The following is a 20,605-nucleotide window of genomic DNA, read 5'->3' as shown; positions in this document are numbered from 1 at the left end:
TGTCATCTGTGCAGGATTTCAGCTTTTTGCTCCTCATATCGGCTTTGCCAACGTGTCCAAACTGGTTGCCTGTTATCAATACAGCCTTGTTGCACAGGTGCTGAAAAGGCTGCATAACCCCCATCTGCTCTGTTATCAGCTGATAGATACATGTTCTCGTGTTGGAGGTGAACGCACAGACCCCTTTATCTCGCTGCTTCCATGTCAAAAGTGGCAAACGTGTGTAAGCTGAAGTTCTTGCCATTTATTCAAGTTCTTGCCTGGGGATCCCTGCTTCTCAGGATGAGAAGGAGGGATCTTTTTCTCTAATTTGAATGTATTCAAATAAGAGATGCAGTGATCAGTGATTAGTGGAAACATTCAGATTTTGACCTTCTAAAACTGAATAAAAAAGTTATGAAGTTTACTTTATGCTGCCTTTGAAGGCCTGAAAGCCAGGTAACCTATTGTTGTAAAAGCACTGGAGTCACCTGCCAGAGCTGAAAAGCACCAACTTCATTGGATAAAGTTGAATTGAACTTGCCTGAACTTTGAAGTTAATCAACTTTTGTATGATTCTCATAGGCCTTAAAAATATCCATAGAAGTCTTAAAAGGCTTGTAAAAAGTCTTATGTTTTGATAACTGAAACTTGCAGAAACAATTATTTTTGAGTTTCTGACCAGTGGGTCACTGGGTCAGGGCTGGTGAAACTGAAACTTCAGTCACCAGCCAGTTTCTCTGTCCCACCTCTTAATACCACAGTAATCTTTATAAAGAGTTTATTATTACAGAAGGACAGAAGGCTTACAGAGCTGTTATTAACACTAAAGTGTTTGGCTCACAAGTATATACTGCATAAAATAAAATGCATAGCGATTCCAAAAAGGAACTAAAAATTGGCCTTTTATGTTGCTGAAATGGTACTTCATGAAACAAACATATTGAAACACTTTGGAACCGTATTATACAACCATTACGTAATTTTGATAATCTGACAAATCTGCTTCTTTCCTAACACTTAGAATAATGTTCACTTCCTGTTGGGGTCATGTGGCCTGCTCTGCACAGACATCTATTGGTGCTGAGAGAAACTGAAAGGTTGATCATTCAGTTTTTGGGGTTATTGAAGATTGTAAATCAATGCGTCGACAAAATCTGTCGCTGTCCAGAAAAACAGATACTGAAGCATGTAGAATCTAATCGGTGACTGATATAATACTAACATGAGTTTTAAGGCATAGCAAAGTATAGCAAAGTATCATAGTGATACTTTGCTATACTTTAATTACTTTGATCGGTATTAGGGACAAAATAATCCTAACTGGGAAATCCCTAATACTTAAATCTTTGTTTTGGTGTGCAGATCTTTTTTCCCTCTCGTTACCAATTTGAAAAGTATTTTTTTGAAGCACACTCAGAGTTTTCCAGCCATTTCATACATATAAATTGCATGGACTGTGCCAATGGTTGCCTGCATTTTCTTATTAGCACTGTTTGAATGAAGTAACAAATGTAATGGTTTATAATTCTAATTCTAAATATTTGAATTGCTTCTCTAAGTAGATTTTTTTTCTAATAGGTATTCATTTCTAAGACCTGCTACTTGTTGGTTTAAAAGATGATAAACAGAAACAGGCAGACATGAAATCTCTACAGACACCAGAGAAGTTATTAGTGGTCACGTGTCTGGGGAAATGACATGACATTTTGATTGATTGCCAACGCAAATACAGTCTCAGCACATCATCCAATCTCAGCTAAGTTCCTACCTAGGAGCCCACTCAATATCTGCAGAGCTAATTTGAAAAATTCAGGATGCCTTCGCTGTATCTCTGACTTCAGAGGAGATGTCTTGGTATAGGATGTTCAAAAATTCAACACTACAGGCAGCCAGGAGAATGTATATAGTGTCTCATTTGAGACTGGGGTAAGTTGAGGGTTAGCAGCATCAGCTTCACTGCAGCATGCCAAACTACAAAGGCATTTCCTGGGGGCTGCGAGCTGGAGAAACGGGGGGTGCACATCGAGCTCTGCTGCTCGGGAGACAGCTCTTTCGTTTGTTGTTAAAGTTGTACTGCCTGCATATACTTACCAGGAATGCACTTTTTTGCCGTTAGATATTAATACATAGGAATCAAATATGCATTGCCACCTCCTCATGTTTATGTTTTTATCTTGGGGTCACGGCAGGGCAGAGAAGCGCATCTCTTCCCAGTGTCCAACGCTATGGCAAAATTCCCCTACAGCCACCTTATATCCGAACGTCCTCGGTTTGTTGTGACTTTTCAATGTAAAAAACCCAAAACAAGTGCTTTTACATCTGACGTTTATTGCATAAGCTGCTCTGTAATCGGGTCACAGGGTTCAGAAACATTTACACATGCATGGTCGCAGTAGGAGGCTTGGTATGCTCTCTTAATCTGGGAACGGTGTGAAAGTAATGTACAACAGGGTTCCTCCATTTCCCACTTAATAACGCAGGTCCTCACACATATGCAAGCTGCTGTTCCTAACCCCTAGGTAGGCAGCAGTTTGACGAGAAGCGCATGACAAATGTGACCACAACTGTGTTGTTACCCACCACTCCTCCCCTCAGCCCTCACCCCTACCCCGTCTTGCAGCTCTCATCTCCTGCGATCTCTGCAGGGTGGCTGAAAGGCCCGCTGAGGGCTCTTGTCGCCGGTTGGATTAAGCGCTGATACAAAAAGAGGCTTAAGGGTCACATCAAGCATTGACTCCAAAAAGGAGGAGGAGACTGGGGTAGGGAAGGTGGGGAAAATCGGTTGGCTCAAGGGCCGGCAGCAGCACCCAATCAGAAGATGCTCTAAGGGGCCACCTGCGCTTCATGTTGTCATGAGGGAGCAGGTCAATCCCCTTGTGACATCCAGGTCAGGGTCAGGACTCTGTCAGATCAAAGAGGATATGATACACGCACACACAAAGACCACTTCTAAGACTAATCCCTTCGCATCAGCAGCCACAAATAAAAAGAAAACTACAAGCCTTGTTGTCCCTCACTGTGTTGTTTGTTCAGACCACAATGATCTGTAGTCTTGAAGAGATTCTGCTGCAGAGAATTGAAAACAGTTTCTGTACTGTAACTTACTCAAAAACCTAGATCTTACTCTTGAGTGGAAAATATTTTAAGTTCGGCCCTTCTTGAAATGCAGAAATAACATATATTCTAAGGCATACGAGATAATGGGCATGATGAGGTTTTTAACGGCACCGTCTTGCTCAGTCGGATGAGAAACGTGACAAACCGTGCATATTTCCTCTTTTTTAGCTGATCTGAGGCCCAGCTCACTTCCACTCTGCGGTGGTAGACAGAAGATGTGAGATGAGGCTGGTGATCCGGGGAGGACAAATTGCAGGCTTATATCTACCAACCATCTGTCAGCTAGCACAACTAATCCAGCAGCATCACATGGGGCTCCCTCCCTGGCTCCTCCTGACCTGCATTAAATTCATCAATGCCCTCCACTTCCTTTTTCTTTTATTGTTTTGACTCACAAGAGATCACATAGTATTAAACATAACATATTTTGAAATGCCTGTCTTTCCAACGTATGTGTTAATTTATTTATTGCAGAAATAAGTATTTGATGTTTTTTTTTTTAGCAGTTTGAACTTCATCTTGTCAGCTTTGAACTTTGCCTTGTCAGTCTGAAGGATGCCCGGATCTGAGGGATAACAATACTAACCTTGAGTTAGAATTTCACGGTTTCACGTAGAGATGCACTGATCTGCCTTTTCATGGCCGATGCTAAATTTCCACTTTACTTTGAGGTCCAGCCTGCAGTGCATTACGTGCTCCTGCTTGTGTTTAGATATGGAAAAAATGTGGACATTTTTAGTTTTGATGTATTTAATTAATAGGGGGGAAAAATGCCACATTTTTACATATTTGACATGCCAGTCACTGATTAGAGCCCGTCTCTGACTGATTATTTATTAAATATATGGTTTTGAGGCATTGTGGTGTTTAAAATAAAAACAAAGATCTGATTTCTTTCACTTTAAACAGACAAGCTACAATCATTAATACTGCTGCTAAAATTATACAACATAAATTATTACGGTTATGATAACATCTATAATATTTGTTCATTGTTGGCTTGATTTAAATGTATAAACTTAACACTGAGTTTAGTAGAATGATGCATCTTTTTACCATTCTTCTCTTTATAGAGTTACAATGAGAGTTTAAAAAGCAAATGTCAGCTGGTTAAAACTACAGTAGTCTGCTCAGATAGAACCTCCATTCAGCTGCTTAACACAATGACTGTAAATATTTCCAAATCAGGGAATTTTCAGCTTCGTTTTAGCCAGCTCCATGGCAGTGCACAGTGACAGGGGGGGTAGGGTCAGTGCTGTATAACCTTATGCTTCATACAGCTAGAGGAAATCTCCATTAACTCACAGTCATCTCTTTATGAGAGATTTGTTTGATATTTTTTAAACCTTGTTATATTTTCATGTTGGAAAAATAGACCTTGGTTAGTGGCCAGACCAAAAGATGCAGCCACAAGTGGAAGAAGATTATTAATCTATTTATTATTTTTCAAAATAAGGTGAACAATGAAGAATTGGGTTAATGAACAATCCCCTCAGGTTTTTTGACTGAGTCTGCTGCCTTGTTAGTTCTGTTGAGCAGCCATTCCCTGACGTAAGCGTAAATAGAACGCACCGTATGTCACAGATTAACCCTCTTATAGACTTAGCTCCTTGATGGTTCAGTCTCTTTCAACTGCATCTTTAAAGTATATGGTCCATCTGCATTTGGGTCACAGGTTCAGCTTTACATGTTGCTGGGTGTTTTGTTGGTATGAGGATGAAAGTTTCACTACAACTGTAGGGAAATGCTTGGAGAGGGTTGTAAGAACACTGTAATAAAACTGTAAAGGAAAGGGAAATAGAACAGTTAGAAGCTGCATTTAAAAAGTAAGTTGCCCTGATTGTTGTTTTCAACTCCTTTTCTCTGTGTTTCTGTCTTGTAGGGATTCTTTCGGAGAAGCATCCAAAAGAACATGGTGTACACTTGCCACCGAGAGAAAAACTGCATCATCAACAAAGTCACCCGCAATCGCTGCCAGTACTGTCGGTTACAGAAGTGCCTGGAAGTTGGGATGTCTAAAGAGTGTAAGTACAAACTAGCTGTTTACGCAGAATCTTTTGCTGCCAGGCCTGACCACAAGATCTCATCACTGCTGCTTAATCCTAAAGCATGTTAGGGCTGCAGAAACTGTTCCATCGACTCCACTCGCAGTGTTGCATAAGTAGTGTTTGATGCTGGCATGTATCAGCTTTGGCTGTGATTCAGGTGTGAATGCTGATGCTTAATTTAGAGATTAGCGTCTTTTAGTCCAATCAGATGAGCTGCACAATAATGCTATTGGTGCATGGATTACTTTTGATTTCATTGGGTTTCACAGGGTTCCTATGCAGTCTGGGAAAGCATGTGACTATATGGCACTTTGTAAAAATTTTGGAAGGATTTTTCATGGCCATGAAAAAAATATTTATTTTTCATGACTTTTTTTCCTGTCTTACTGTCTAAATGTTATATCTATTCACCCATCCTTTTGATTTTACATTCATCCATCCATCACCCATTCATCCATTTAATTCTCTGTGATCCATTCATCAATTTAATAATATATGTCACCCATCCATCCCTCCCATCTATCCATCCATCCGTCAATCCTTAGACTTGCTGTGTTTTCAGGTTCCATGTGTAAAGACTTCCTAATGTAAAGCTATCTGCAGTAAATTCATAGGGGAAAGACATAAGATGTGAAAAAACCCTGAAACTAATGTTGGTGTGTTGAAGATGTCGCCAGGCTTGGCAGGCCCCGGGGATAAAGAAGTTCTCACCTGCTGAGAGTGAAAGAGCAGGCGTCTACTCCCATCATTGCTTCCCCATGGGGAGAAGCTTTGTGAACACGCACAATACTCGAGGAGCCAGACTTGATATAGTAATTGGTGAAGGTGTGATCACCAAGGGCTAAAAGGCCAGCAGGGTGTTTACCTGAACCTGATCACATGACTCACTCACAGCAATGTGCACCTGTTTGCATACAAGGCCCATTGTTGTAGCAATTGCAGATAAATGCCAAGTTAATGTAAAAGGCAAATCCAGATAGAAAGTGTCTCTTCCTTCTTGCTACTTTAAACTTTTCAAACGTATGCAAACAGCCTCTGTTGCTCTGTCTGTGCATCCTGTATCACAAAACTATTTACCCCATCGTTCTGCGATAGAAATTGCAGAGAGCCCTCCCCGTGCAGCAGTACCTTGGCTTACAGTAAAAGAAGTTATCCTCTGAGCTCCTCACCTTGAATGGGGCCATTAATCATGGTTAGAAGTATCACAACAGCCTTCTTCACGCACAGTTGCTCACTGCATGCAAACGATAGCATAGAGTGGAGTTGGAGAGCCATCTAGTGGTAAACAAGTGCTACAGCAGAAGATATTTTTGTGAATGGATTCCTGCCTTGGAATTCACAGTGGATTAAAATGTTTCTATACTGGTTTGCCAAACAGTTTTTTTATTCTGCAAGCAGTCTGTGATCTTTTTGTGCAACGTGGGCAAATTGCTCATCCTGTGGTCACAGAAAGTGACTTTGGTCAGTGAAAGCGGCCCAAATGGGCTGCTGCCGAGGGACAAGACAGGCAATCTGGGCCCAGCAGGGACTCTTGACACCGGCACAAGAAGGCTCACACTCATCAGAACACCCACTTAGGCATAATAACATGCTCAGGCCATAATTATGCATGCACAAGGTGACATCACAAAAAAGAATGAATGTGAAGGCATTATCAAAAACAGCTCGACTCAAAAAACTGCTCTCCTCTATTCATAAGAGGAACTCCTAGCTAGCAGCGAAGGGCGTCTTGGTGACCTTGTGTCTGCTGGCAGACAGCTCCAGACGACAGCACCAGGCCTTCTGCCAGGTGGCAATGCCAAGCAAGACAGAATCGGGGGAGGGGGTTTTGAGAGACCTACAGGAGCTTTGGAGAAAATGCCCATAACCCTCTTGCCTGTTTAATATTAAGCTGACAGCATGTGGTAAAGGAAGAGTACTAATTATGGCCTGAAAGGAAGGTTGACCCAATATAGTTTGTACCTACCCATGAAAAGAGGGGATAAGCTGTCCTGCCATGTCTAGATTGCTCAGGAAATATCAACTCATTTATTTTTGTCCTCCAAACTATGTCTTAAGAGGTTAATTAGCTGAAAGGCTGACATTGACTTTATTCTAGCCTTTAGTGACAAAATAGGTGGCAAGTCTTACAGAGTTCATTAGCTAAAACTGAACTGCATTGTTTAACTTTGATTAATTTGGAGTGTATTTACTTGACTTGGAATCTTGTTGTAAGCTAGTGCTACATAAGTAAACTGAATTGAATTCAGTTAGCATTCTTTATTAGCAATTAATATGATTAGCATCGCTAAAACATTGTTCTCTGGCTGTACGCCCTTAAGGATGTAGACCTTTGCCTCATAGAGTCCAACAGGTTCCATAACAGTCAAAACAGCAAAATTGTGGCATCCTTTAGTGTGATCAACCTATATGTTTAGCCTTCCTGTTATCTGTTGAAAGTGTTACTCCCTCTTTCTCTATACATGTTGTAGAAAATGATGTCCTTTGGAATAGCTAATCACATCTCAGTGCTTCCTATGATGTAATTTTTAGACGTTTCACCAATACTAAAACTAGGTAAATATTTTTCTTCCCACAATACCAGTGTCCACATCAAAGGGTGTTGTGAGTGCATTCAGTGATGAGAAAAAGATTCGATTTTTGTTTCCAACTGGTCGGTGACGGGTCAGGCATGGTTGAGGTGAAAATCGGCTAATTTCCCAGTGAATCTTTAATTTCTTTAATCTAGGGATGCATGATACATCGCCATCACCACTGAGGCGAGGCGGTTGACCACGTGATATTTATTTGGGCATGTGACAGTAATAGTGATGCCGTGCTGGATAGTGGGGTGGGGTCTAATAGCACATTTCTACCTTTTCCTCTGATAAATTTTCTACACTTTAGGCTGTGTATGGAATAGACCCCCTTCTGGTGGGACATTCCCTTAGCTGTGTTTAAGTTCAGAGCAGCCTCAATCCCTCCGTTATATCACCTCCCCTTGTTTGTCAAACTCCCAATTTCACCCAGGCGGCCACATTCTCCTCCAGGAAGGCTTTACCCAACAATAGACAAAGTGATAAAAGTAAATTAACATAAAGCAATGACAGAGAACACCACAAAGTTAGGATAACATCAGCTGAGGAGGCGAGTTAGCAGCAAGAGAGAAAGAGAAGTGAACCCAGTGTGAGCGAATTGGAAACAGAGAACTGAGAGTGGAGGGGCAGGGGGAATATGAGAAGCTGGGGGGGGTCATCTCTGTCGACAGTGGCTCTGTGCCACAAGCTGCAGGAACAGGGGTAGAAACATTGACATTTTTATCTTTCCATTGAATTTAATCTGTGTGATGGACGAGCTGCCAGCGCTTTAATTTTCCTCACTCAAATTATCCCTGTCTGCCTACCTCTGTTTGGTTTTTTTTGTGCACACAGGCACAAATATACAAATATGCACGAGTGCACAGACTGGTGAAATCCAGCATGAGAATGAATGATGGACTGATGTCACATGAGTATTTTGTACGATACACTCTAGTTCCTGTAAATCATATAAATGCAATAAACACATAAATATAAACAATTCAGGATGAATTTTGCTCTATTAGCATTCATATTGTCTTAATATATTTTGAAAAGATATATTTATTGAAGCGGAAAAACAGACAACGACTGTAAAATACGCATTTGCATCCACACACACACTCACCTACAATAGGGTTTAAAGGCTGTATTTCATTCATTTGCACAAAGCCCAAGCCCAGGCCTCCTCAACACCCCCCAAGTTATTGCATGTGGCAATTCGCCATGACAGATCGGCAGTCGCGCCTAATAGTTGTTTAATGACTTCATTAAACTGTGTTGTGCAGCATATGATTGTGCTGCCAATTTGTCAGTGCGGGTAATGTCTGGGCACTGGGGATGCCCCACTTTTATTTGTGAATTAATTGGACATGGGCTATGCTGCAACCCTCTCCTCCTCCCCCTTGTGGCAAACACAAGACTGATTCCCAATCAGCTCCACAAGTAGGGCAGGCCCAAATCTGCAGAGCAGCTTAGTACAGATGTAGACAAATGTCCTCCAAAGCTCAGTGCTGACAAACAGACTGGGCCTTTACTAATGCATAATTATATCATCAGCATAAATGGCAATGAAAGGCATTTCTGTCTTTTTATGTGAAAAAGAGCAACTTCCTCATAACTGTCAATAAGCCCTAGGAACACATTAACATGATCACAGCAGGGTCTTCATCTCGTGTTGTGGCAAGCAGTGCTTAGCAGCATCATAATGCAGGATCAGACTTCCAGCCCCCGCCTTCCTGCTTGCCTTAATGTTCTCCCAGGCAGGGAGGCCTGTCTGTGGGCTGATGAATGAGCTGCAGCACAGAGTTGTGCTTTCCTCTCCTTGGCCCCAGTCCAGGGCCCCCTCTATCAGAGACAGCAACTTCCCAACAGCCCGAGCATGCTTACCCTCTGTGGTCAAGGTTCAGCTTGAGACAAGGAAATTCTGATCTTGAGTCGGGAAAGGGAAACAATGCAGGTTTACTGTTGGAAGAAATAAGATAACTGATACAGGTGGATGATTTAAGGTGAAAGAATGTTTACGAGGTATCTCCGGATCAGGTTTTTTTTGTCTCCGATATTATTCAAGTTATTTAGGAATAGGCATTTATTGTAGTCTCCGTATGATACTACAAGAAAGTTAACAGCATAATTCCACTTCAACATGAAGTTGACTGAAAGACCTCAAAAAGAAAAACATCATACCCTGATCTAAAGAAATTCAACAATAGATGAGAAACAAAGTCATTGACATCTTTTGGTCTTAAAGGGATTACAAAGCCATTTCTAAGGGTCTGGGGACTCCAACGAACCACCATGAGAGCCATTATCCACAACTGGAGAAAACATAGAACCGTGGTGAACCTTCCCATGATTGGCCAGCCTACCAAAATTACTCAAGAGCACATGAATAAATCATTCCAAAAGGTCACAAGGCACTGTTGATCAAAAAGGACACAAATGCATATTTTACATTTGCTGAGGCACTTAATGACGTTCCCCACGTTTTGTAGGATAATATTCTCTGGAATGACGAGACATAAGTGAAACTCTTTGGAAAGCGTACATCGTGGTACATAAAATAACAAAGCACCTTCTGAGGTGTCTGAATTAAACCAATTCTGCAGCTACTTTAAAAGCATCCTTGGCTAATGCCTGCATTGGGATGTCCTTAATATTTACCCTGTTTTTCTGTGGAGAATAAAACAAACTGCGAGGATGACAGGGAAAGTGAGAACATGTTGTATAACCAAGACAGGGAGAGACAACGAAAAGAAAACGCTGGAGCTCTTTCTTTCCCCCGTTATGGGCATTACAGCCGAGCCCTTTTAAAACTATTAGAGGCAGGATATTTGTCATATTATGTTATTACATTAGCTGCTACTCCTAATGAAAGTTGTGGCAATTTGTCAGCCTTATGGATAGCTCCATCCCCCACTACTATATCAGCTAGCACCCCTTCTCATCCAGTCTATCCACACACACACACACATACACATACACAACCTAATCAAAGCCAGTGTGGATAGGCTGGGAGATATGGATCAGGCTTTTAATGGGATTTCAATGCTAAACACCCGCCCTGTGTTTTTGTCATTTGGGGTGATCATGCTCTCAACCAGATCGCCCAGAGGGAAACAACAGTGGATTATGTCAAGCTTTTTTTTTCTTATTCCCTCTCCTCACACCATTACCGCAACCATTCCTGGATGCAGCTGTGTCACAACATTTGTCTTTCAGCCTCTGATAACAAAGGGAGTTGTTTTGGCTGCTTGCTGCACAGAATATAATTTCTTTAAGGTCTTGGATTTCTGCATTCTTTAGCTTCTGTCAGAAGATCATAACAATGTCTGAACAGGCTTAAAGAGCTGCATAATCTGTGTACAATGCAAGAATGGTACTTAAACTTGTTTTCAAAAGTGTGAATCATATTTTAATAGATAAATACAGTGCCATGCAAAAATACTGCTACACCTTCAACTTTTCACATTTTGTCACGTTACAACCACAAACTTCACTGTATTTTATTGAGACTTAATCAGAAAAGCCATCGCAAAATAGCACATAATTGCGAAGGGAAATTGAAAAGGATACATGGATTTCAAAATGATTTACAAAGTAATTTCTAAAAACTATGGCATTTGTTTTTCATTTACTCTAAAACCCCTATGTAAAGTCCAGCTCAACCAAATGTCTTTAGAAGTCACCTAGTTTGCCTACCAAAGGTGGGCTAAGCTTGCCCTGCAGTTAATACAACAAACATGTGGAAGAAGGTGACCAATATTGAACAATTTGGCCTACATCTAAACTGTGTGCTGGAAAACGAACACTGCACATCATCCCAAAGTGAAACACGGAGGTGACAACATCATGCTTTGGGAGTGTTTTTTTCTAATCAGGGACATTCAATTCAATTCAGTTTTATTTATATAGCGCCAATTCACAACACATGTTGTCTCAAGGCACTTCACAACAGTCAGGTACATACATTCCAATTAATCCTAACCATTGAACAGTGCAGTCAGAGTTAGCTTTTTATTCAAATTGGATAAAATGTTTTTCTGTCTAAGGAAACCCAGCAGATTGCATCCAGTCAGTGACTTGCAGCATTCACTCCTCCTGGATGAGCATGTAGAGAGAGTGGACAGTCACTGGAGTTGACTTTGCAGCAATCCCTCATACTGAGCATGCATGTAGCGACAGTGGAGAGGAAAAACTCCCTTTTAACAGGAAGAAACCTCCAGCAGAACCAGGCTCAGTGTGAGCGGCCATCTGCCACGACCGACTGGGGGTTTGAGAGAACAGAGCAGAGACACAAAGAGAACAAAGAAGCACTGATCCAGGAGTACTTTCTATGGGAAAGAAACGTAAATGTTAATGGATGTAGCTCCTTTAGTCATTTCACCTAGAAAGAAAGAACAGATAAACTCTGAGCCAGTTTTCAAGGTTAGAGTCTGAAAGAGAGCACATATAATTAGTTACAGTAAAAGCTCAGTCAATCGCCATGTCTAGGAGAGAGAAAGGGTTAAACACTGAAAGACAGGGCCATGTGGATCATCTGTAGACGGTGAGCATTAAGTTGTTGCCAGCAGAAACTCGGACGATTCCCCTCTCCAGAAAGGTGTCACAGGTAAACACAGAGCCAGGCCAGGTGTAGCTTCTAGGAAGAGAAAAGAGAGAACAAAGTTAAAAACTGAAATAACAGCAAATAATGCAAAATTGGAGAGTAGTGTGAGAATGTAGCGAAGAGGGTGAAAGTGGTCGTTATGTCCTCCATCAGCCTAAGCCTATAGCAGCATAACTACACAGATAGTTTCAGTTCAGATTATTTAGTTAAACGGCGCTTATTTACAACAATGTCGTCTCAAGGAACCCCACAAAGGGTCCCACTGATGGTCATTTTTATACTATAAACCACAATGATTGGGATACCTCTCTCTGTCAGACTGATCACAACCATTGGAAAAGAGAAGGGGTCATACAGGTAGCAGAAATGGAGGGTGTGTTTGCACCTCAACCATAACTGAGCCGGTTTAAGCTAAACCTGACTCCCCCTTACTCCAACCAACAGGGAGGGAAAAAGACGGAGGTAAAAAATAAGGAAGATAGCTCAGAATAAACTAAGCCACTCTAACTATAAGCTTTATCAAAAAGGAAAGTTTTAAGCCTAGCCTTAAAAGTAGACAGGGTGTCTGCCTCACGGATTAAAGCTGGGAGCTGGTTCCACAGGAGAGGAGCCTGATAACTAAAGGATCTGCCTCCCATTCTACTTCTAGAGACTCTAGGAACCACCAGTAAACCTGCAGTCTGAGAACGAAGTGCTCTGTTAGGAACATATGGAACAATCAGATCTCTGATGTATGATGGAGCTAAATCATTAAGGGCTTTATATATGAGGAGGAGAATTTTAAATTCTATTCTAAATTTAACAGGGAGCCAATGAAGGGAAGCTAAAATTGGAGAAATATGATCTCTCTTTTTAATTTTCATCAGAACTCTTGCTGCAGCATTTTGAATCAGCTGAAGGCTTTTAACTTCATTTTGTGGACATCCTGATAGTAAAGAATTACAATAGTCCAACCTTGAAGTAACAAATGCATGGACTAGTTTTTCAGCGTCACTCCTGGACATGGAAGCTGATGAATACCTGATCTAAATTTGGATGAGAACTGGTTGCAAGTCTTGAAAATTGATGATCACAGAGCTCTTTGGCAGAATGAGGGGGGAAAATCAGTCTCTTGATGTGCTTGCAGCTTGCAAGCTGCAGCTGTAATTGCACTGAAAGATTGTTCTATTAAGTATTAACGCATGGGGGCTGAATACAAATGTATGCCACGCTTTTCTGAATTTGTTTGTAAAAACGTTTAAAAACCAATGTACCTTTTTCCCTGTACATCAAAGCAATGCACTACTGTGTGTTAGTCTATCAAATAAAATTCCAATGAGATACATTGTAATTTGTAGTTGTGTTGTGACCAAATGCTTGTGTTTTCTTTGCTCTGTGCAGCGGTGAGGAATGACCGGAACAAGAAGAAGAAGGATGAGAAGAAGCAGGAGTGCACAGAGAGCTATGTGCTGAGTCCTGACACAGAGCAGATGATTGACAGGGTTCGCAAGGCCCACCAGGATACTTTCCCCTCTCTCTGCCAGCTGGGCAAATACACTACGGTCAGTGGCTTAAAAAACAGCCGTCTGAATGTCCCTTGTGTTATTTCAGCTTTTCTTTTAAGTTGTGTAGGCAATTGTCTCCTGCATCTGTCACAAAGTCTGACTTGTCAGTGATCTTCACAGACTAACAGCTCAGAAAGGCGTGTGTCCTTGGACATAGACCTGTGGGACAAGTTCAGTGAACTCTCCACCAAGTGCATCATTAAGACGGTGGAGTTTGCGAAGCAGCTGCCGGGCTTTACGACACTCACCATTGCCGACCAGATTACTCTGCTCAAAGCTGCCTGTCTCGATATTCTGGTACAAATTGTGGTTCATCTTTTCTTCACAATTCATTATGTGATATTAGATATTTGTGTTTTTTAAAATGGCTTCATACAACCTTGGTTTACAGATACTGCGGATCTGTACACGTTACACACCAGAGCAAGACACTATGACCTTCTCAGATGGACTCACGCTAAATCGAACCCAGATGCACAATGCCGGCTTTGGTCCCCTCACTGACCTGGTGTTTGCCTTCGCCAATCAGCTCCTGCCTCTGGAGATGGATGATGCTGAGACAGGGCTTCTTAGCGCCATCTGCTTGCTTTGTGGAGGTATGACACATCTCTTAACCCTGTTATTATGAACATATTCATTTTGATGTGCATATTTTTTAGACCTCCACATCTTTAGCAAAGTTTGTACTTTCCTTTAAAAACCTGCTGTATCAAATCCTATTCTGCCATCTAGTGGAGTATTTAAGTAGATGGCAATGTCAGTTTTATTCAAGAATCTAAGATGGCTGCACCTAAGGTCAAATTCTGTGTATAATGCAAGAATAATGGAAAGATTGTTTTTAGAAGTGGAAAATACTGTTTTATGTATCCTATGTTTTTAAGGCGTACAAAATGTATCATTTTGGTAAAAATGGAAATGCAATTAGACACATGACCATAAATGTTTAATGTACCAATTATGAAAAATCTGAGCGATCCTTTATGGGTATTTTTGTAAAATAGTTCAACTTCCAAACAGTAGAATTTTCTGACTTTAATTTCTGATATCAGACGTTAAAGCACTAAAATCAATAATCAAATATTTTCTGGCAGCAAAACGATTTTCACGATTTTCACGTTTTGAAGTTGCTTTTCCTTCTCCAAATTGAACAGGAAACAGCACAGAAAACGGGGTTTTGTGATTATTGTTCTTTTTTTCATAGATCGGCAAGATTTAGAAGAAGCAGACAAAGTGGACATCCTGCAAGAGCCCCTTCTGGAGGCACTGAAGATTTATGTACGGAAGAGGAGGCCCCACAAACCTCACATGTTCCCCAAGATGCTGATGAAGATAACTGACCTAAGAAGCATCAGTGCTAAAGGTCAGGTGTTCATCACATACAGAAGCAGTTGATCATCAGATTATCTTTAATGTTTATTTTTCTACTACTTTGCTTTATTTATTGTAATTAGTGATGTCACAATTAGGATTTGACTGGGATACAGATTCAAATCAGTTACAAACAGCTATTTGCTGATGCAGAGTCCCAGTCAGGTACTCAGTAGGTACAGACTTTAGGGGGAAATAGGGCACCCTGTGTGTCACATGGAGCTGTTGGCTACAACAGGTATCTGGAATTGAATTTTCTGATACAGATCATTAAAAAATCCCAGGGAATTTTTTATGTTCTATTTCCATTGTCCAGCAGATGGCAATACTCTTTTACTCCTTTTAAAAGATTCTTAGCTAATAAATTAGTTTTTGTTTCAACTGATGATTGTAGATGATGAGCAGCTTTAGAGTTATGCAGTTGAATAATTCCTTCAATTATTCTTTAAGTTGCACTGGATCCACAAGCGGGAAAAGATTAAATCATTATTTTACATGCAATTTTTTACCAACCTGCATCTGGCCAAAGATGTTTTGTTTCCACAACAATAAATACAAAACACTGATTAACATATTTATTTTTGCTTTTATTATTATCAGGTAAAGTCATGACAGATAACTACAGGACAAACAGAAAAATGTCTTGTATTTATTAGAAGAAAAAAAACAATCAGTCCAGAAGTACAGGGATTGAATGTCAAATAATAAACAAATATTAATATAAAGTAGAAGATATGTAGAGAGTGGAGTAGACAATGGCAGGACATGAGGGTGAAGAGGATCACAGAGCTTTAGGGATACTGCATCCATACCTGGAACTGTGGTCTCTCCTTCTGCAGAGCCGTCTACATAAAACTATGAAGAATGATTACGAGTTTACACTCCACTAAGTAAGGTTTGTATGAAAAGACAATCTTAGGGGAAGATGTATTTTCTATGTACAATGAAAATTTAAACTGCTTTGTTTGATCATCAGCACTGCATTAAAATATTTTTCCTGCAGAACTGTGGTGAAATAGTTCATAATTAATTCCTAATAACTTAAAATGTCAAACATTCCTGGTGAAAAATATTACATTGTATATTCTGGTAGTTGCAGTTATTCACCACATACCTACTAAATGCTTTACATTCACTAGTCCACAAACAGATAACAGGTAGCTGGGAATCCCGGAGTGCCCGGCCGAGATCAGGTAGCGGTTAGTGGGGAAGGACCAGTCCAGCCGTCCGGCCAGCATACCTCAGCATGTCTTATTTAAGCGGAGCTCCGCTGCCCCAAAAACTCAGAAAAAAACATTTCAAAGTAGGCTCGTTCTTAATGAACTGACTGCATGGGAAAGTGAAATTACCTGGGTACATTTGTATTGAAAAGCGCCTTGGGCTTTCAGAAGCCTGGGATAATGGAAAAGGTGCTATTGTCATACAAGAAGCTGAATGAATATATTGACAAAATTACCAAAACTTTAGGTGCTCATGTTCTTTTCTTCAACCATTCCTGTCTGCAGGAGCGGAGCGTGTCATCACACTGAAGATGGAGATCCCTGGATCCATGCCGCCTCTCATCCAGGAGATGCTTGAGAATTCAGAGGGACTTGAGAGTGGAGCTGCAGGCAGCAGGCCCAGCGGACCCCCCCCAGGCAGCTGCAGTCCCAGCTTGTCCCCCAGCTCGGCCCAAAGCAGTCCAGCCACACAGTCGCCGTAGTACCAACCCTCTCATTTTTATTGCTTTTTCTCTTCATGTTGTCTCCCCCCATATGGTTCTGAACACAAGGGGGCAAAGGAAGTGGGCTTTGATCCTTACTGCTGAGAGCCACCTCCTTCTCTTCAGTGCCCCCTGACACAAGTCCACATCTCCTGTACAAGGTTCGGACAGGAGGGGGGTGGTGGCGAAGCTGGAACGCTCCAGGATGACCGGATGCCTGAGAGATGCCGCACCGTAAACACTGCTGATGACTCCTCCTCCTCCACCTCCCTCCTCTCTCCTCTCCTCTCTCCACCTTCCTCAAAAAGACAGATGGAAACGAGTCCGGATGCAACAACCTGTTTTGAATGAGTGAGAGCAGCACAATGGGACGAAGACATGGACGGGGATATGGACGATGACTGACTTGACAAACACCAGACACTTTGTTGTTGTTTCTCTGAGGCAGACTACAACTTTGGAACTCACCGGGAGAACCCACTCCTGAAAAGACTTTGGGTCTTACCTCTTTGTTTTTCATTTTCGAACAAAAACAACCAGATTTTGTACAAAAGATATATAAATATATATAAAAGAATTAAGGAACTATTGTGATGGGCGTGTCCGGGAGAGAACTGCTGGATGAAACGAGGACAAGTTTACCGCGCTGAGATTAAAACTTGTTGTACTCCTTCAATGTTCGAATCTTTTTCATACCTATCAAAGAATAATGAGAGACGTTTCAATTTCACGTTTGTATATTATTCTTAATAACAAAAAAAAATTGATGTTGACATTTCTCTCTAGTCATACACAAACACAAAAATGTGCACAGAAAACATTGAATATCACCTACTATTCCAGGTTGGATTTTTTTTTTCCTTTAATCTTCTCTTCTTTAGTTTTGTTTTGTTTCCCTCCAAGAGAATGAAAAAAACTGATTGTATGATATTTCCACAGGTCCTTTTAAAAAATTCTAATTAATGAAGAGTCATTATTAAGGTGTATTTTAAGTGACTTTGAGTTTGTGTATATAAGCTGTATTCATTTCTTTAAAACTATGAAGAGTTTTAGGCCTCATCTGTTTTTTTTTTTATTCCTCTTAAGTGTTTTGTTCTAGTTTTTGTGGTTCAAGAAAGTACATTTTTGAGCACATTTTACTGAAGGAAGTTCTTTCATGTTTTGTGTCCTACTAAGGTTTTGGACAAGCCCTGCATTGAACACTGGCTGTTCAGAATGTGACCTTTAACACACAATTTAAACATCTGCCCCTTTAATTTTAGAGCTGTGTCTTTTTATGATGTACAGTATGAAACCTAGGCATGGGCCGGTATGCATTTCTCACAGTATAAGTAAATAAATGCTACAATGCCAAAGTATTTACGCAAAAAATTTAAACAGAATTCTTTGCTACGATCTCATTGATTTTATTTTTGGTCAAGTCTAATTGTCTTTTTGGGCACATTTTTGCATATGCAGAAGAGAAATTGTAAAAACAAAACAATGAGAAGTAACACAATAATAAAAATGCAAAATAATTTGAAGATGATCATCTTAGCCTGATTTAAACGTCAGGAAATAAAAATGTTTTTTTTTAACATATCCACTTAAAACTATTGTTTTTGGGGGTTTTTTAGAAAAAAAATTACATTACATTATTACATGTGTAATGTGTTACATGCGCTAAATTCTGTGGTACTTTTCAAGTAACCAAAATAACTAAACAGAACTTTATATCTTCAACACCAATATAATACACTGAGATCATCTGATCTGGTATCTCCTTAGGTGGTCGATTGATTTCAGTCAGCTAGCATACAAACTGTACAGTTAAACCCAAAATTATTCATACCCCTGACTACTTTCATTCATTTACTTTCTTTGTGTGAATTGAACATCTCTCAACAGATAATGAAGAGCAGTTTCAGTTTTGAAAAAGAAAATCTGTTCATTTAAATTCTAAAATAAATGGCATGTTGAAAATGATTTATACCCTTAATCATCAATGGAAAATTTTGTATTGGTATCACAATAGTCAAGCCCTTCATATAATAGCTGAGTAGCTTTATTCATGTTTCCACAGGTATTATGATGATTTATCTTTGGTGATGAGCTCAAAGTCTGTGAAGATGCAAAAACCTCCTTGCTATCACTCTAATCTTTAGCTCCCTCCACAGACTTGTTGACCTCACTTGTTTTGAGGGGAAAAAATCTTTCAACCAGCTGACTAGTAGTGCACCAGAACATGTGGGGGGAGGGGACGTGCTACATTACTCTATCGAAGAAAACTCTTTAGAACTTTTTCTGGTATATAATTAAAAGGTATTCAAACTTTAGAAACAGTATGTTGGGAAATGTTTGCCATTCTGAAACCCTAAAAGGTCACACTCATCAGAAAATACATCATTGTTATTTTCTGTTCAACCATCCACTCTGGTGTCATACGGTTTGTCTTGTGCTTCGCCAGCTGATCCTTTTTAACCAGTTTTATTCTGATAAAACTGATCACGGCTGAACTCCAGTAACCTGTTCCGTCTTGACATCTTTAAAGTGTGTTAAAGGTGCTGTCTGATGAATGTCAGTGGAACCTCTCACCGCGCCGCACCTGATGTGTGCTCCCCTTAATTTGTTCAAACCTTGGCAGATATTGATACTGGCACCTGGCCCATGCCTATAGTTAATAAAGTAAACACTCCTGTCAGAGCACAGCTTTTGTTTTTATGTCTTGTAGCAGAAAGAAAATACAAAAATGATGAGTAGATGCCATGTGGAGCCAGGAAGACTCAGCCGAGCTCCAACAGGTCAGCTTCAAAGAGAGTTTTAATGTGAGGGAGGGTGTATATACTCTGTATTAAACACTTGTGATTCTCGGTACTCTGAATGAATCTGTTTGTAGCAGACGGAATGGGGACTTGATTGTAGCGGTCTTCTTTTTTGGCACCTGTCAATGAAGGTTCCAAATAGGTCTCCCACACCAAGCAGCTTGTAGGAACAAATATGTAACGGCACCAGAGCAGCCAAGCGCCCTGTGACTCACTTTACACCAAAACGCCTTCACCATTAACACGTGTTATCTGGCTCATCATTACTGTAACGCACCAATGTCTCAGGAAGGAATCATTTGTGTGCTTGGCCTGTTGTTTGTATATGTTATGTGATGCAACCCTTAAAGCCTCCAATCACAAATGCACATGTGTACACATTTCTGCTACTGAGCCCTCTGAGTATTTCCTCCAATCACCCACTTTAGATCAAATCTGGCCCCTGCAGAGAGACTTAGACCCTGAACCTCTCAGTGTTAGAATGCCAGTGTGGAGTCTCTCTCGATCATTTGTGTTTTTTTTTTTTTTTTGTGTTTGGAAATTAAAAACACTTTTTGCTGCTTTCATCCCTTCAGGCCTCTGTCCAGAACAGCGCACAACCTCCCACCCCCACCTACACTCAGATAATCTGGAACAGCAAGAGACACACTGTCGGCTTGAGAAGTTTGAAATACGTTGCAGTTTTGTCAAGATTATCAAGGAACTTTAAAAAAACAAAAACTAAAGATGATAAAAAATAAAATCAACATTTAATAATTAAATGTCTTTGTCATTCTTTCAGTAATCTTTCTCAGAATCATCTCTTCTTCTGTAGCCATTGCATACCAGAGGTGAGTAAAAATAAAATGAACCCAAAATCTGTTATTTTCTGCATAAGCG

At 40.5% G+C, this 20,605-nt stretch overlaps 1 protein-coding gene across 7 annotated transcripts in view; it reads left to right on the top strand.

Annotated features, from left to right (window-relative positions):
- The window catches only part of raraa (retinoic acid receptor, alpha a), a 220,678-nt gene extending 200,191 nt beyond the window's left edge, over window positions 1-20,487 (top strand). For 6 of the 7 annotated variants that reach the window (XM_047376753.1, XM_047376751.1, XM_047376756.1 and 3 more), the window contains 6 exons: window positions 4,982-5,123; window positions 13,692-13,852; window positions 13,976-14,152; window positions 14,247-14,451; window positions 15,057-15,215; window positions 16,729-20,487. In XM_047376753.1, coding sequence (XP_047232709.1) covers window positions 4,982-5,123; window positions 13,692-13,852; window positions 13,976-14,152; window positions 14,247-14,451; window positions 15,057-15,215; window positions 16,729-16,925 — 1,041 coding nt within the window. In that variant the 3' untranslated portion in view covers window positions 16,926-20,487. The remainder of the gene's footprint in view (window positions 1-4,981; window positions 5,124-13,691; window positions 13,853-13,975; window positions 14,153-14,246; window positions 14,452-15,056; window positions 15,216-16,728) is intronic. The other variant, XR_007039938.1, reaches the window with a different exon arrangement.
- The last annotated feature ends 118 nt before the right edge of the window (window positions 20,488-20,605 follow it).

This window comes from Girardinichthys multiradiatus, chromosome 10 (genome assembly GCF_021462225.1).
Source record: "Girardinichthys multiradiatus isolate DD_20200921_A chromosome 10, DD_fGirMul_XY1, whole genome shotgun sequence".
In the NCBI taxonomy this organism is placed as follows: Eukaryota; Metazoa; Chordata; class Actinopteri; order Cyprinodontiformes; family Goodeidae; genus Girardinichthys; species Girardinichthys multiradiatus.
The sequence above is the reverse complement of the archived record's forward strand: the minus strand, read 5'-3'. Positions and strand labels throughout refer to the sequence as shown.